At 39.6% G+C, this 16,634-nt stretch overlaps 1 protein-coding gene across 8 annotated transcripts in view; it reads right to left on the bottom strand.

Moving 5' to 3' along the window:
* Window positions 1-420: 420 nt before the first annotated feature.
* Window positions 421-16,634, bottom strand: part of PDE4D (phosphodiesterase 4D) — a 1,296,708-nt gene continuing 1,280,494 nt past the window's right edge. For all 8 annotated transcript variants that reach the window (XM_045847957.1, XM_045847956.1, XM_045847958.1 and 5 more), the window contains 6 exons: window positions 14,527-14,691; window positions 13,081-13,180; window positions 7,628-7,782; window positions 6,565-6,687; window positions 5,931-6,113; window positions 421-5,276 (listed from right to left, as the gene is read on the bottom strand). In XM_045847957.1, the coding sequence (XP_045703913.1) occupies window positions 4,860-5,276; window positions 5,931-6,113; window positions 6,565-6,687; window positions 7,628-7,782; window positions 13,081-13,180; window positions 14,527-14,691 (1,143 nt within the window). In that variant the 3' untranslated portion in view covers window positions 421-4,859. The remainder of the gene's footprint in view (window positions 5,277-5,930; window positions 6,114-6,564; window positions 6,688-7,627; window positions 7,783-13,080; window positions 13,181-14,526; window positions 14,692-16,634) is intronic.

Below are 16,634 nucleotides of genomic sequence, written 5' to 3'. Positions count from 1 at the left end.
TGTTCAATGCCTCTGTCTCCTCCAGGCTACAAGCTCAGGAAAGCAGGAGCTGCGTCTCCTCTTCATGGCCGAGTCTTTAGAACTTTGCAGTTAGCAGAGTGGCTACCCAACGACCAAACATTAGATGTCTGGTTAACTTTCAGTGCACTGGAATATTCAGTTAAACAGAGAAGTCTGCTTCCTGAGCCTCGTTACAAAACACTGTGCTTAGCCCTGTAGGCCGTTTAAATAGCTTTGGCAACTTCTTTCCATAGAAAGATTGATCTACACAATTCTGTTTCATTTGATTATGCATATCAGTACTAGCTTATGTCACTATCTTTTCATGTCACTTTAACAGTCTTTATTACTATTGGAAACCTGTGTGGACTAAACTAGTTTTGGTTAATCTTTTATTTGTAAAAGACTGAGTCATAAATAGGCAGAATCAACCCATGCTTTTATTTTCATTGCATATAAAAATTTCATATGAAGGTATTGATGTACAGTACTATCCCCATGGGCTGTAAGAGAGGCTAAGAAACCACTAAAAGAATCATCATTTGTAATGCTCACACACAAGTTACCACTCTGAGAACATTATCTAAGGAAATAAAATTAAAAACAACTAAAATCAGTAACGAAGGATGTGTTTTTGTAATTATAGTGTCCCCTTTGTACTGTGTAAAACGAAAGTAATCAAATTCCTTTGGGCCAGGGCTGCTAAAATCTACAGTTTGTGTCAAAAAAGAAAACAAAATAATAGAAGGCTCATTTTTCCTAAAAAAAAAGAATTTCTCCTTTCACTAAGCCACGTTTTCTGAGGGCTGGGCAGCAGTGGAAAAAAGTTTCCTCATCATCCACTATGAATTTTTCATAGCTTTTTGGAGCTGGCCATTGTGAAAGGTTAATTTTAAAATTCTAAAGCAATGTTTTGCAGAAGCAAATTGTAGAGAACGGTAAATCCTTTATGCTATGTCAATTAGCATCGTATAAAACATTTATCGTACGGACTTACATACAAAAAATTTGGTTGATCTTAGTGGAGAAAAATTCCAGGGTTAAAAATGACACTTTTCATGTTATATCTTTTCTTAATATGATAGGAAGCGATGAATAAATGATTATCCAGCAGGTAAGACCCTTGGCTCTAGTTTCAGATCAAGTTCACTTGCCTATGTGCTCTAGGTACCAAAAATACTTTTTATAATTACTGGACAAGAATGTATTTTCCCAGTAGTGTTTGGGAGTAGAAAATGAATGTAACAAACTCAAGATCAACAGATGGGGAAAACATCCATCCCACATGCCGCGCTGCTTCGTGGCAAGGAGTCCTTAAGCTTGTGTCTCAAAAGGGTCTCTGAATCTTCCGGAGGTTGCCTGTGGTTTTGTAAAATCCAGCCACCACCAACAGATTCAAAGCTTGGATGTGAAATGCCCAGCCCTAGCCTCACCGTAACCTTACTTTCAAATGCAGCAAAACAGAAGAAAATATTGGTTAAAGTTAAGGCACAGCCCTGGGACCAAAGACCTGCAGCTATGTTTTTAAATTTATATATCTTTATGTATTTTATAGTTTTTCTTGAATTTTCCATAAACAAGCTCTAAGGTGACAAGACTATATTACAGGAGAAAAGAAAATGTACAAGGAGTATGTATACACACCATTCATTCTCTCACCAAGAGTTTCCAAATATATCAACACCATCCCATCGTGGGATGATGTTTTAATAAGAACTGATAATTTACAATTAACATTACAGTATGTACATTACAATAAATACATGGTTGTAAACAGACAAACAAGACTGTATTACAGGTAAGGTCATTTGGTGAGAAAAAAATGCATGGCACAAAAAATAAATAATGCATCCAAAAATTATCATAAAGCTTTCTGCGAAATCCATTTCATTCAAGTTTTTTCCTTATCTGCAATTTGTTCTATCTACATTATTTTGTTGTGAATTTTAAGTGACGTAAAAGAAAATAAAATTAAAACAGCATTATTATGTTTAGTAACTTGCAAGCTGAAATGTACTGGTTTTATGCAAACTTGGACATTTTTTCCCCATACAGTACCCAGGTATTGCGTTTTCTTATGGCATTTTAGGAAACGTAAAGCCACTTGTGAAAGGATGTTATTTTTAAAGCAGTGTATAATTCTGAAGCACACTTGGCCGAGAGAGGAGAGAGAAAAAGGAGAAAGAAGGGAGAGGATAAACTGATCGTACAGTGCATTTGTCTGTCTCTTGGATATTAGCATTTTCCACAATTTGATTGTCAATCAGTGGGTATCTTCACCACATGTGACCATTAAAAAATCAACAAATTGAAAAAAGAAAGCATCTCTTTTTTAGTGCAGTTGTAAAACCCTTTCAGGTCTGGATTTGTTTGTGACATATTGCTGTTTTAAATTTTTTTTTCATTATTAAGATTCTAGGCACTCTGTGGGGGAAATACCAAGTATTAGGGAGAGGTGGGAATGAGACTATTTTGGAAAAAGGAATAAACCCTAGATTCTTTGCCTTTTCTTCTAGACCTCCATCAGGGATAAATAAAACTAAAACAGAAATGAGTTTCTGGACAAACCAAGGACATCTGAAAGGTTACTGTCTGATCTTCACAGGGGAAGGAGGGTGGAAATCTGATCATTAATGAGTGGATTCCTATTCTGCTCTGCGTGAAAGATCAGAGCTTCGCAAGTTCCCCACCAGTGGATCTTCGGGGGATTAAAACAGGAGCTGTCCTCCACTCGGGTCGTTTCCCTGGCTGATTCTTTACTACTCGTCTTCAGAAGGCTTCCTGCAGCACCCCAAATATAAATGATTTTCAGGGTTACACTGTTTCTTAACTATTTATTTTCCATTCAGTCAGATACCGCCCCCCCTTAGTTCTATGTCAATTCCTGGATATCCATGTGAAAAATGATTTGGGTTCCATTCTCTTCACAGAGAAGGCAAACACTTTATTAAGAGCTGAAAAGGGAAGAAAGTCCACGTGAAATAAATGCCCCAAGATGCCAACTGAAGGTAAATACTGGGAATGAATCTCTAAAATTGTAATCAAGTTCTTGGTGCTAAATTCAGCCAAGAGTGCCCTCTAATTTTTATTTCTGCAGAATCTTCCTCCCCAACGCAGTATCCCAGGGTGGCATAGATGGCCAAACGCCTGGCGCTGGTGGCAGCGCTGACTTCTTTCCCTCAGTGGGACTGAGGCGGTTCTCCTCTACAAGACAGACGTACGGAGCACCGGCAGCTGACAAAGCAGTTGCCGCTTGTCACGTGCTTGTCCATTAAGGAAGGATGGCTGCTACCCTTCAAACCACTTTTCAAGAATCCTCTTCGTACAGTCTTAATCCCATGGTAAAATCACAGAAACAAGGGAGCATTAGTTGTACTGCTGTTTCTGAATATATTCTAATATTTTTAAAACTGCCTAATTAGCTGTTACCTTTTCTCTGTAAATCAAGTCAAAAGCTGGTAAAAGCTAGTCATTCCATGTGACTTCGCAGTAAAAATGAATGCTAACTCTAACCTACCTGTTTTTTTCCCATCCATCAAAATGGCAATGATTTAGTCAATGAGACCCTATCTATGAACATGGACAGAGGTTCAAACACACGCTAAATAATAAATAAGGCAGTACAAGGAGCAAAAGGTTTTCTGGCTGCAGCTGACCGTGGAAACAATAAAAATGAACAGGGTGTACGTGGGCTGTTACGAAGACATGCACTTGGGAAATGAGGGTCTACTGACATAGCAAACAGTTACCCGAAGACACTGAGTAGGAAAATATCTAAAAAAGACTGACCACTGTAGCTACTGGGTATTTATATATCTCTCATTTGCTTCAGACGACACCAACTGATGATTGAATGTCTGTGAGGCTTAAGACACGTTAGAAAGAACGCACACTGAAGTTTCACTGAACGAACACTTTGCACACCATGAAGGAAAACGCCAGTGAAGAGCGACTCTGCCCATCAGAAGAGAGTGAAACAGAAGGCAACATAAACGAAGACCTACAAAAAGAGCTTCTTGCAACATAAAATTCGTTTTCGTTTTAAAATATGGAAGTCATTGGTATATAAAACAATGAATCACTACAAATCAGTTAATTGCTATGAACTATAAGGTGCAAGTAAAATTCGTAAATTAGATTTATCCAGTGTAGCACAGATTTGTACTGAAAACTTGCAAGTTACTCCTTAGAAAAAAATAACCAGTGGCAAATGAAGTTCTGAACAGAGTTTTTTAAATATAATACCTCAATACATTTAATAATAAAAGTAAGCTCTACAAAAAATCCGTTTTACATATCATACAAAATGTAGAGGTCGGTGCAGCTCACTGAACCACACTATTCAGTCATGTATCAGGAAGACTTGAAATTAGAAAATTATGTGATTTCTGTGGCTCATCTTCCTCCTGGTAACAGATTCACGCTGTGTCTTGTTCCTGACCCATGTGCTGCTTCATTCCTTAGTTCACTCCGTCTGTGTAATGCCTTCTTTCCGCTGAAAATATTGCAAACAAATAAAAAGAAAAGAAATCCCAAGTCATATCAACTTCTGGGCTGTCAGATGAGCCACACTGTCTTGGAAACATTTTGGAGTTGATTTTTCTCTGCTTTGTCAGCATTTCCAAGCTGAGATCTTGTTGAAATGCTGTTCGTGAAGATGTCCCCCTCGCTCTGATGACATGGAGGTGAAAAAACTGGTTACAATATTCCTGAGCGCCAGACTGGGTAGTCAAGGTCAGTTTTGTTCAACAAACGTCCTGGCAGATGACAGTGAGGTGTGACCATGGTTGTGGCATGTGACATGCACTTTGGAAACAATTTTTCTACTAAAAAAAAAGGTGTGAAAGTCTTTTGCACTGTTACGTGTCAGGAGAACGATCGTCTATTACAGAGGCTTCGGGCTGGCTTCCCTCCTCTTCCCCTACTGCTTCCTCTTCAACCTGCTCATCAAGCGGGATTTCGGTGGACTCCGAGTCTTGAGTGCAGAGGGTCTTGGAGTCACTGCAGCTAGTGTCTTCTTCTACTTGACTGCCACTGTCCTTTTCAGTGTCGGACTCGCCATCCTCCTCTAAAGTGAGTTCAAACTGGAACTTCTCGGTCTGACCCTGCCGGCCCTCCTCCTGGTCGTCAGGTGCCGGCGAGGGGCTCTGAGGAATTGTGCTCTGGTACCATTCACGATTGTCCTCCAAAGTGTCCAAGATGTCCTGGGCATCAGGGTGTACAAGGTCCGCCCATGTCTCCCAGAGAGGATGAACGATATAGTCTATGAAGCCCACCTAGTTAAAAAGAAATCCAGTTTGAGGACAGGACTTAGGACTAAGGAAGGACGGAATAGCCAATATATGGGTGAACTGAGATAGCGGAAATAATGTCGTGTGCTCCATTATGGATTCAGATAACTGAATTCACTTTAGAATTCAGATGAAACTGTTTCTACACTTGTAAATATACTATGTGAATATAGTCATTAATGAATATAATGCCATAAGAGCATATAAATGACTGTATGAATATAAATCATAATAATGAAGGAGCTTTTCGGCTTATAAACACTAATGTAAAGTTAAACTTACAAAAATAAAGTATGACAGTGGTACCTTGGTACTTGTTAATTCGTTCTGGAACTTAATGACGGGTACCGAAACCTGTGAGTATCAAACAATGAAGCATTTTCTCTCGTGGGGTTGGCATCATCACTCACACAAGTTCTAGCAAGTGCAATGAGTCCCGAGCAAGGCTAAGTGCTGAACTATATTTTTCTTGTCAAAATGTGAGGAGTACGGGGGTTTGACAAGTTCCAAAGCCAACAAGCACTGAGGTATGACTGTAATTTAAAAATCACTAAAATATGGTGTGATGTGGATACAATGGAATCAAATGCTGAAGGTGTGGCTTTGTTCTCTCTGAAAGCTTTATGCTTCATGCCTCACCTGTGATTTTTCCACAGATGCATTGTGCTTGTCACACATTGGACTTATCTCCATGCCCCGCTCCCTCTCTCGGTCCCCCTGGCGGAAGAACTCCTCCATGATGCGGTCCGTCCACTGGCGGTACAGCTGGAGGGGCTTCGTGGGGTTGCTCAGGTCCGCGCAGTGCACCATGTTCTGGAGGACCTGAAACAGACGAACACTTCCTCTCTTCAGCACCTGCTCCTTTAAAAAGTTTTTTTTTACTAGAAATTCACATGAAATGACTGTGACAATTAAAAATACATGTAGTGTAAGATCCATTCCAAACAGTTCAACCATAATGTGTCTGTGTCTGGTTCACACTTATATTAATAGCCCCAAATTATGCCACCTCTGCTGCATCTGAGTTTCAGGAGAAACTGTTCGAGCGCATGGCTGATTAGATTCAGAGCTTTTTAAGTGGCTGGTTTTGTGGGATGTTAGGACTGCTTTTTAAATGCATATCCAAATGAAATAGTATTTCATCTGGTTAGTTCTGAAGATAAAGAATTTGGATAAAATTGCTGCTTATAATTACTAAAATCATTAGCTGGGAGAAAGGAGAGATGAATCTTACCAAAGCTAGGCACGTGTGAACATGGAAGCAATGCTTTACCTGAATCCGATCAGAATAATTATCAAGCAGCAGCACTCCGGAACTTGTCACCTTCTTAGTTTCAACCATCGTTTTCAAATCAGCCAGTAGATTCATGTGTTTTGACATGTCTGTTGCAAGCACCTTAAAAATAAAGAGTATTTTATTAAGTAAAAAAGTCCAGAGGCAAAAAGAGTTTGCAGATAAAAGTATCATGCAGAACGTGAGAGGAAGTGAAAAACCATTATGTCATCGAATAGCAGTGTATGGACATCCTTTACTACAACCTGGGGCACAATCTTTTCCTCTTCGTTGTCAGGGTTTCTGGAAGCCCAGATATGTGTTTCTATGTGCCTAACATATAGAAACGTTAGGCACGACAGCCACTTTTATGATGGAAAAAAAGAGAAATGGTATCTCCATGATTAAGACATCATCACATATTTCTTCCATTCCTTGGACTAGAAAGCGGGTGCTGGATGATGATGAACTGATTCGAGACTGCTCACGGAGCACTCAGAAACCAGATACTCCGGGCAATTTCCTGCTTACCCAGGACAGACCGTTCCTGTCTCTGTGCACACAAAGCTTAACAGAACACCTTTTTTGATAACCAAAGATTTTCCTGTGTCTTGTAATCACTGTGAATAGTATGCATAAAGAAAATATTAAAATCATGGATGGTTTCTAAATGGCACGGTTTCTGATGGCGATTCCCACCCCAGCCCCAACTGTCTGAATTATAAAGTTCAAGCCACGGCCAGCACCCTCTGCTCTTGTTAGTCATCTGCTCCGCCGGTCACCAGCCCAGAGGAGTTCAGAACATAAAACTAGAACGATGAGGGTAAGCGGTCATTGTTCTTAACTTCAAACTGCCAGAAGTCAAAAAAAAAAAAAAAAGAAGAAGAAAAAGAAAAAGAAACCTATTACAGAAGTTCACCGCCAGCAGCAGGGGCAGCTTCTCCAACATAGAGGGAAATAGTAGGTTTTAAAATATGCAGTTCCTTTCATCTAACACTCATTCTTGTCCATTTTAAAACACTTTGCACCACAGTTCTCTTTTTTGATTTTATCAACTACTTACGATGTCAATGACCATTTTCCTTAATGACTGTCTTTGCTTTTTGGTCAAATTCTGGAAGATGTCACAGTTTTCTTCTTGAAGCAACTTAAAGCCCACGGCCAAGTGATGGTTCTCCAAGACTGAAGAATCATTGTACATCAAGGCAAGTTCAGAATCTTAAAAGAAAGACAAGAGATAAGGTGAGCAAAGCCATTTATTCTAAGCTTTTCTTATTCTCCATCTTCTGAGGTACTCTGGGATTAGACTGCAGCTTTCTCTAAGCGCCTCGGCTGGCCTGACCACTAGAGGACAACACGGAGAAAATGTACCCGCCATTACTGTCACAGTGGGAAGGGCACTGACATCGTAAGAGTGAATTCTAATGTGACTGACGTGTGGCGAGTCATTTCACCCCATGGGCCTCAGCTTTCTCTTTTCTAAAGTGAAAGAAGAACTGGAACCGATGAATTTTAACCTCCCTTCCAGATCTGCCACAGGTTGTTCTATAAGCTCAGCAGAATATGACATTATTCTTAACATGTGCAACATATCTGAAGCATGAGGTATTGATTAAGTGTGCATCACCTACCCAACATTTTATCTAATGTAAGGATCATGTAGGATTGTCTGTACTCAGAGGGGGTACAAGAACAGTTTGGAATACATGCGCACAAAATATTTGATTTATTTATGCTGCTCTTACTTATTTTTATTCACAGAATAGCTCTGAAAGAGCGGCTTTATTCATTTTTCCATTTCCTTTTCCAAGCACCGCAGCAGTCTCTCCACACGTGTGTCGTGTCCTTTCTACCTGCACCCTCAGAGTGTCACACAGAGATGGACATCGGGCTGCCTGTATGACTCACGGTGAGGATGCTGCTCTCTCTCACAACTGCCCCGTACCCATGGGTTTTAGGCAGTGGGAGACCCTGCCCCCTAACTAGCTCCTGTGAACAGCAGACCAGATCTATGCGAGAGTCATTAAAAAAATTGACTGGTACTTGAATCTGACTCCACTTATGTCCTTGTAAAGACTAAAAGTGCATGTGCTTGATCTTTCTACTGACTAATGTACAGAAAATATATTTGGAGACATATATTCTTTTCTAAGAAAAAAAATCCAATACTACTCAATGACTATTTTCAAGGAGCTAGGGAGGAGAAGAGAGGTTCTAGATATAGTTCCACTGTGAAACCTATGACTTCATCAGTACTTTGCAAGTAGGAATTTCCTCACTGAAGTTCTGGCTCCCAGCTGCAGAGACACAGACAGGTAGAGTGGCAGTGTGCATGCACGGTATTATTGCCTTTCTCTCTCTCTTTTTTCTTTCTTGATAAAGCAATAGTGCTCATTTTTAAAAAGTCAGTATCTGGTCAATTTGAGTTTTAAATAGTTTATGAAAGCATCTAACTATGAATATCTATAAATAAACATATAGACATAAAAAATTTTAGACTGTAAATGATCTTAGCACATGATGTTATTGTTTCTATAGTATAATCCTATTAAATAACATATTGAAAGGAAGGCAAAATGTTTTCTGATAGTGAATAAGTCCAAATTAATATATTCTGGTTCTTTTAAGGGAGCAAATTGCATGTAGATCGGGGTCATTAACATGAAAACTGACTAGGCTTACAAAAACCTGGGTTAATCTACATGCCCTGTGAACATGAAAAAACTCAGCTATTGGGCCTGCAGAGTAAAAGAGGAAGAGGCTCATCTGTGGTACGAACACTGAAACAAAGAATCTGAATCCCACTCAAGGTAAGGATGGCCTTTCACAGAGCAGGCTGTCCAGGAGCCCTAGCCACGCCTGCCTAGGAAAGCAGTAGCTCCTGACATGTGAGTCCGGACTGGCCAGATAGAACATGAGACGATTCCCTACGGACGGGTGGGCCTCTACTGCCTCTCCAGCCCCTGGGGCTATTACACAGAGGTGATGGTGACTGCTGACTTTTAAAGATGTGAGGCCACATCTAAAGGGGGGAAGATTCTGTATTTTTGGGGTAGATTTTCCCCAAAGATGGCAGTCCAGCAGTTCTATGTAGGCTCCTTAAAGGCTTAGGAATAATCAGAAAGTTGCCTTCATAGTTTGCCATAAGGGAACAGAGGGTAAGGGAGGCTAGTTTATATAATGGTTTTGTCGAAACCCTCTCATTTTAGCATGCTGTGAAGTACGAGTCACCTCTTCCATGAAGCATTTCTTGATTACCACAGGGAGAACTGCCCACTCTCTCCTGTGATTTCCTGTATACTTTGTACCACTCGTTTGACATTTACCACATTTAACCTTATTTGTTATTACATGTGTACAAATCTTAATAGTCCCTCCCAAAGACATTCCAATTGAGTTAGAGACTAAAAACCCTATAGAAAATTGGAAGTGATTTATATAATGTGTTTGGTTATCTGGTTTCTCCTGGGTACTTCTGAGCAAAACATTCTTCCTTGAAATGGAGAAGGGAAGTAGTGATTTTAACTTAATATCCAGTGGCCAAGGACAAAGGGTTAAATGAAACGGCCTGGCTCACTCCCTCTGTCCATTCGCTCCCTGTGCCCTTAACTGGTGTTGTTTTTCTCCGCCTTAGTCAGTCCCATCTGATGCCATACAGTCCCGTGTCACAGTCAGTCTTTTCTAGCAGAAGGTAAGCTCCTCGGAGCCAGGGCGTGGTCTCCTTCACCCATGTGTTCCGTGTGCCTGGAACAACCTCTGGGGCAGGGTACGCCCTCCATGATTTGTGTGTTGAATAAAATGATGATGGGGTGGGGGAAGGCAGAAAACTGCACTTTAACAACAATACAAAAATGTTTAAAAATAAAAAAAATGAAAAAGCAAAAAAAAAAGATGATGTAAGCAATTATTTCTATGTGAATACATTTGACAAGCATGAATTTAGCCTTACTTTGAAAGGATTAGATTTCTACAGAAAAATAACATTCCACATATAATACACAAACAGAGCTATGGAAAGCTTGTTTTAAAATGAGACTACATAAAGAAAACGTGTGCACCGATAGCTCGATCTGGCTCCACCTTAATGCAACGAAGTGCCTCTGCTCTTGGAATCAGAACCGTGTGCTCTGAACACAAAGTCATGTGAGTAAACCTTTCTCCACAAAATTCAGGTATCTTTGCTAGAAACAAAAATCACTCGTTTTCCAAGTAAAACTTAATGTTACATAGATTCTGTGTTTTGAAAATGCTTTATTGTTTCAGAAAGTGCTTTGAAGTTAAATGCTTTTTTAATGATAAATACCCTCCAGTATGTTATATTCAAAGCTTTATGAAGTTATTTACATTTTATGGATTTATTTACATGTATTGTCCTTGCAAAAGACTTCTATAGCTTCCCACCTGGAATTTCGACTTTAAATCTTATTCATACTCTCCCATAGCCCTAAATCATTTATAAAAGCTTAGCTGACTCTGCCAGATAGAAACACCTGTTGTCAGAACCTCCAGCATGTTTGCAATGAGGGCACACATTATTAGCAGCAAATCATTTGGCACCTAAAATGTGCACAGATGAAACGATTAATGGAGACTATCGTCACAACCACGGAGCAGGGGAGTGCACCTAGACTCAGAATCAGACAGGTGAGCTCCGGTGCCTCTCTACCAAAGCAAACCTTGCAACCTCACGGAGCCTTTGTAAAACAGGTGACTCCCAAACTCTGGGTTTGTAAATTTGATGATTAGAAGTCTTTTTGGATCCTTTATTAAAGGAAATGTAGATGAAGCTTTTGGCACTGGACAAGTTGGCAGCACCAGCTCTAAGGTGCTAACACTGCGAGCTTGAGCTGCTGGTGCTCAATTAATACATGGGAGAAAGAGAAAACATAATATCTATAAAAAAGAGTATATTGCAAACTAAAAATAATCACATAATTTTGATAGCGCATTTCACAAAGTTAGGTATTCTAAGTTTAGATAGAAGTTACTAAAAGGGACTCCTTTATAGCATGCTGTGAAGTCAGAACTTTTTTGTGCTTCTGGCTACTAAGCCTCCTCTGTGTCCTGAAATAAAATGCTTACTGGCATGATCCGGAATCAAAAGCTAGCTAAGGCAGTAATTCTCATAATGCCCTGGGGCGCTGACCAACCCTGTGATACTTTCATGGACCAGATGCTGCTGCTGATTCACTCTCAGGGATAACAGCCTCATCAGGCCCCATCCTGGAGGGAACAGCCATCTGCAGCTACTATGGGAACTGTTCACCTCCCAGTGTGGCTGAGGTCCCACAGAAAGGAGATCCTAGCAACACCACTGAGTAACAAAATACTTAAAGAACAGTGTCGGTTCTCCTTCCACCTCAAGCAAGTCATCAGCAAAAGTCTTAGACAGCACTGGCCACTGTCATTGTATTTGTAATTCTCCCCTAAATTTCTGCATTCCCTATCTCCGTGGGTTTTGAGCTTGGGAGACCATCGGATTCACGAGTGAACTGAGGACCTGTTCGCTTCAAGTCTCAGCCTCCACGTACCTGATGCTCACCAGCATCCTTCCTCCAGTGCCAGCCTAAGCCCATTTGCCCTTGGAGGGTCCCATAATAAAGAATAAAGCTGGTCCTCATTAACAAAATAAGTGATCAGAGTACATGGAAACTTTATTACGAGTTGTTTTAATTGTTTTCTATTCTTAATTCGAATGTAATAATAAGGGAACATATAATGTTGTATAGAGTAGCATACAAGAAACAACACACACCAGTCTGAATTTTGGATGTTATTAATTTAAATAAAAAATATATATACCTTTCTTAAAGGCAAAACACTAAATTAAAACAAAATATTTATAAATTTGTTAAAAACCTATAAAATGACATCAAGACATGCACAACAATCAAAACAATAAATCGGGCCAGGCCGAGGAGAAGGACCAGTGTACGCTGTGCTGTACGGTCTCCCTGCTCTTCTCAGAAAGGACGACGGTCAGCCCTAACCCCCGATACAATGTGAACTCAAGCAGTGGCATCTCAAGTCTGTTACTATTTATGTGTTAATATTTAGTCAACGCTTTGGTGGTTCCTGAAGACACTGTGGTGTAGGTTCTTATATGGTTGCTGGGTTATGAAATGTAATCCTGTCTAATCTTAGATAAATAAGTTCATAGACCAAACTTGTAAAATGTACTTGGCTAGCCACACATTTTAGGAAATACATGACTTTCCTAATCTTTCTATATGTGAGTCACTGCAGTGCACTTTGTCATATGGTAGTCCAGAGGCTATTAAAAAATACAAAAATAGACTAAACATTCTAAGTATTCAAACAGCATATGCCTCATGGGATACAATGATAATCTTTAGAACTACATTACATTAACGCACACTCTCATTAAAATGCATATTTACACATCTCTAAAGAACTTTCTGGGTCTGGAAACACCCCTAAAGTACATAAAGACCTTCATTCTAAAGTATACAAAGAAAAACTATCTTCTGCAAAAAAAAAATTAACTCCACTTACTTGTATTGATCAGAAACTGATTTGACACACCAGGATGATCTACATCGTGTATTGCACTGGCAAAGATTGCTGCAAGAATCTCCAAATCTGTAAACACAGCCTGGAAAATCAGACAACAGAGATAACATCACTATTCTATAATAACACAAATTAAGGTTTAAACAAACAGGCAACTACTCAGTAGAATTTGATGGAAAACAAATGAAGTTTCAAAATATATTATTACAATGTGTCGGGAAGAGTCCTTTAGAAGTCATAACCTTTTTAAGTGTAATAATCTTGGAAGAAAATATTTTATTATTATTTTATATATTATCATTTATGATAAAAACTTTTCCATTGGTTATATATTTTTAAACATTGCAAAAAGAGTATTTAAAATTATTTTTTAAAGAAAATAATGAACAATTATTTTCTTTCCCTTCATTCAGACCAGGGTTTCTCAACTCGAGTAGAATTCACATTTTTGGACTGATAATCTTTGTCATGTGAGGCAGTCTTGTGTATTGAAGGAACAGAGCAGAATCCCTGACTAACCATGACATGTCAGTAGCATGTACTGCCCCCCCCCTCCAGTTGTGACAGGTAGAAAAGTCTCCACGTATTGCCAAATACTCCTTGGGGGGTAGGGGGAGAAGGAAAAGAAAGGAATCACCACCAGTTGAGAGCCACTCACTCAAATAATGAGGTAATAATATAGTTTTATAATGAAAACAATCTGAATTATAAAATATATTAGTGAAAAAGAATCTTTCCCCAAACAATTAAGGAAATCAAATTGCTTAAAAAAACATTTACTGAAACAACTTCCTGGGATTTGGTGAAATTAAGGAAGTGTTTCCTGCCCTGGCTGGCATGGCTCAGTGGACTGAGGGCCGGCCTGAGAGCCAAAGGGTTGCAGTTTGATCCCCAGTCAGGGCGCATGCCTGGGCTGCAGGACAGGGCCCCAGGAGGGGGTGCATGAGAGGCAACCACACACTGATGTTTCTGTCCCTCTCCTCTCCCTTCCCCTCTGTCTAAAAATAATAAATAAAATCTTTTAAAAAAGAAGAGTTTCCTTCTAATAAATTCTATGAAAAAAAGTCAATGCACTGCTTATATTTTAGAGTAATCATCCTTTGAACTATAAATGCAAAAGCCATCAGACTAAATTAAAAAAAAAACAAATGAAAATTGAATAAGCCAGGCAGATGTGTTTCAGGATGGTCCACCATATCATTTCCAGGAAGCAGTGTCACGAACAGATGAATCCCCAACAACCTGATCAACTGGCAGACAAAGCCATCGGACTACTGATACACCACCCGCACGTCTTTTCTTTCAAAACTCATATACTTCAGTGAAGTCAACTATTTTCTGTACTGCAAACCCTTTACTATAAAAGTTTAAAGACCTTCATGAGTGGCAAGGCAGTATTCCCGAGGGTTTAGAAAGCAGGCTTATTACCTCCAAAGCCGGCGTGGACAACAGCACGTGCGTCGACTGGACGACGTCTGCGGCGTGGATGTTGTTGTGGTAGGCCACGTCGGCGTGGTAATGGTCTTCCAGGGTCATAAGGTATGTGATTAAAGTGTCCACTGGAATTTTAAAGGTTTTTAATAAATCCCGTTCCTGTAGGAAAAGAAGTCCTCTTAACATTTTGTCCTTACATAAAAAGATTTTCCATAGAGTGTGTTAAAATAAAAAAAAATCACACCTGGAAACAGAAATAGCACTCTCTCTCACAATGCCTGGTAAGGAAAATGGGAATCTTTGGGGAGATCCAGGGACTTTATTTATTTATTTATTTATTTATTTATTTTAGTGCCAAGGTTGGGAACTCTGGTCTAGGCAAAAAGTTCTCTTTTTAAAAATTGATTATGCTATTACATTTGTCCCAGTTTTCCCCCCTTTGACCTCCTCCACCCAGTATCCCACTCCCTCCAGTGATCCCTTGCTCTGTTCATGTCCATGGGTCATGAATATAAGTTCTTTGGCTACTCCACTTCCTATACTTGCTCCCCCTGCCTACTCTGTAACTACCAATTTGTGCTTCTTAATCCTGTCACCTTTTTCACCATTTTTCTAGACTCCTTGTCCCACTGGCCACCTTTCCAATGTTCTCTGTATCTATGATTCTGTTTCTGTTCCACTTGTTTGTGTAATTTGCTCTTTAGATTTAATTGTTGATAGTCATGTATTTATTACCATTTTTATGTTCATAGTTTTGATCTTCTTTTTCATAAGTTCCTTTAACATTTCATATAATAATGGCTTGGTGATGATGAACTCCTTTAGCTTTACCTTGTCTGGGAAGACTTTATCTGCCCTTCCATTCTAAATGATAGTTTTGCTTGGATACAGTAATCTAAGTTGTAGGTCCTTCCTTTCCATCGGTTTGAATACGTCTTGCCAGTCCCTTCTAGCCTGCAAAATTTCTTTTGAGAAATCAGCTGACAGTCTTATGGGAACTCCTTTGTAGGTAATTATTTGCTTTTCTCTTGCTACTTTTAAAATTCTCTTTTTATCTTTAACCTTTGGCATTTTAATTATGATGAGTATTGGTGTGGTATTCTTTGTGTCCATCTTGTTTGGGACTCTCTGTGCTTCCTGGACATGTATGTCTATTTCCTTCACCAAATTAGGGAAGTTTTATTTTATTATTTTTTTTTCAAATAGGTTTCCAATTTCCTGTTCTTTCTCTTCTCCTGCTGCTACGCCTATAATACAAATGTTGGAAGATTTGAAGTTGTCCCAGAGGCTCCTTACACTATCCTTGATTTTTTTTTCTTGGATCCTTTTTTCTTCTTGCTGTGCTGATGTCTTTTTCTTCCTTATGTTCCAAATCACTGATTGGATTGTTGGCTTCATCCACTCTGATGTTGACTCTCTGTAAATTGTTCTTAATTCAATTAGTGTATCCTTCATTTCTGCCTGCGTCTTTTTTACGCTGTTGAAGTACCCACACTGAGTTCCTTGAGCATCCTTATAACCAGTGTTTTGACCTCTGCATCTGATAGATTGCTTATCTCCATTTTGTTTAGTTCTTTTTCTGGAGTTTTGACCTGTTCTTTATTTGGGCCATGATTCTTTGTCTTCCAATTTTGGCAGCCTCCCTGTGTTTGTTTCTATGTGTCAGGTACAGCTGCTATGACCCACTGGCTTGGTAGCGTGGTCTAATGTAGTAGGTGTCCTGTAGGGTCCAGTGGCACAGCCTCCCCTATCACCTAAGCTGTGTACTTGAGGTGAGCCCTCTACGTGTGCTGAGTACTTTCTCCTCCTGTAGATGAGTCTTGATTGCTGTCAGCAGGTCAATGGGGAGGGACTTAGATCCAGGGATTTAGGGATAAAAGCAGTGTTGAACTGTCCTTCAGAAGCCTAATGGTGCTTAACTCAAGATGTACGGTGTGAGCTGCCAGTTATAAAAGTGTCTGTGTCTCATAATCATTAAGTTAGTCTCGATCCAGTGTCACTGACTCAGCCACTAACTAGATCACATCAGTTGAAATGCAACATCCTTTGTAGGGCTGGAATCTGCCATTCCAGTCCTAGAGTAACTATAGCCTCAACTCCTC

The sequence above is a fragment of the Phyllostomus hastatus genome, unplaced genomic scaffold (genome assembly GCF_019186645.2).
Source record: "Phyllostomus hastatus isolate PE091 unplaced genomic scaffold, TTU_PhHast_1.1 phas_contig_58, whole genome shotgun sequence".
NCBI lineage: Eukaryota > Metazoa > Chordata > Mammalia > Chiroptera > Phyllostomidae > Phyllostomus > Phyllostomus hastatus.
Note: the sequence above shows the minus strand (reverse complement) of the source record. Positions and strands in the feature narration are given on the sequence as shown.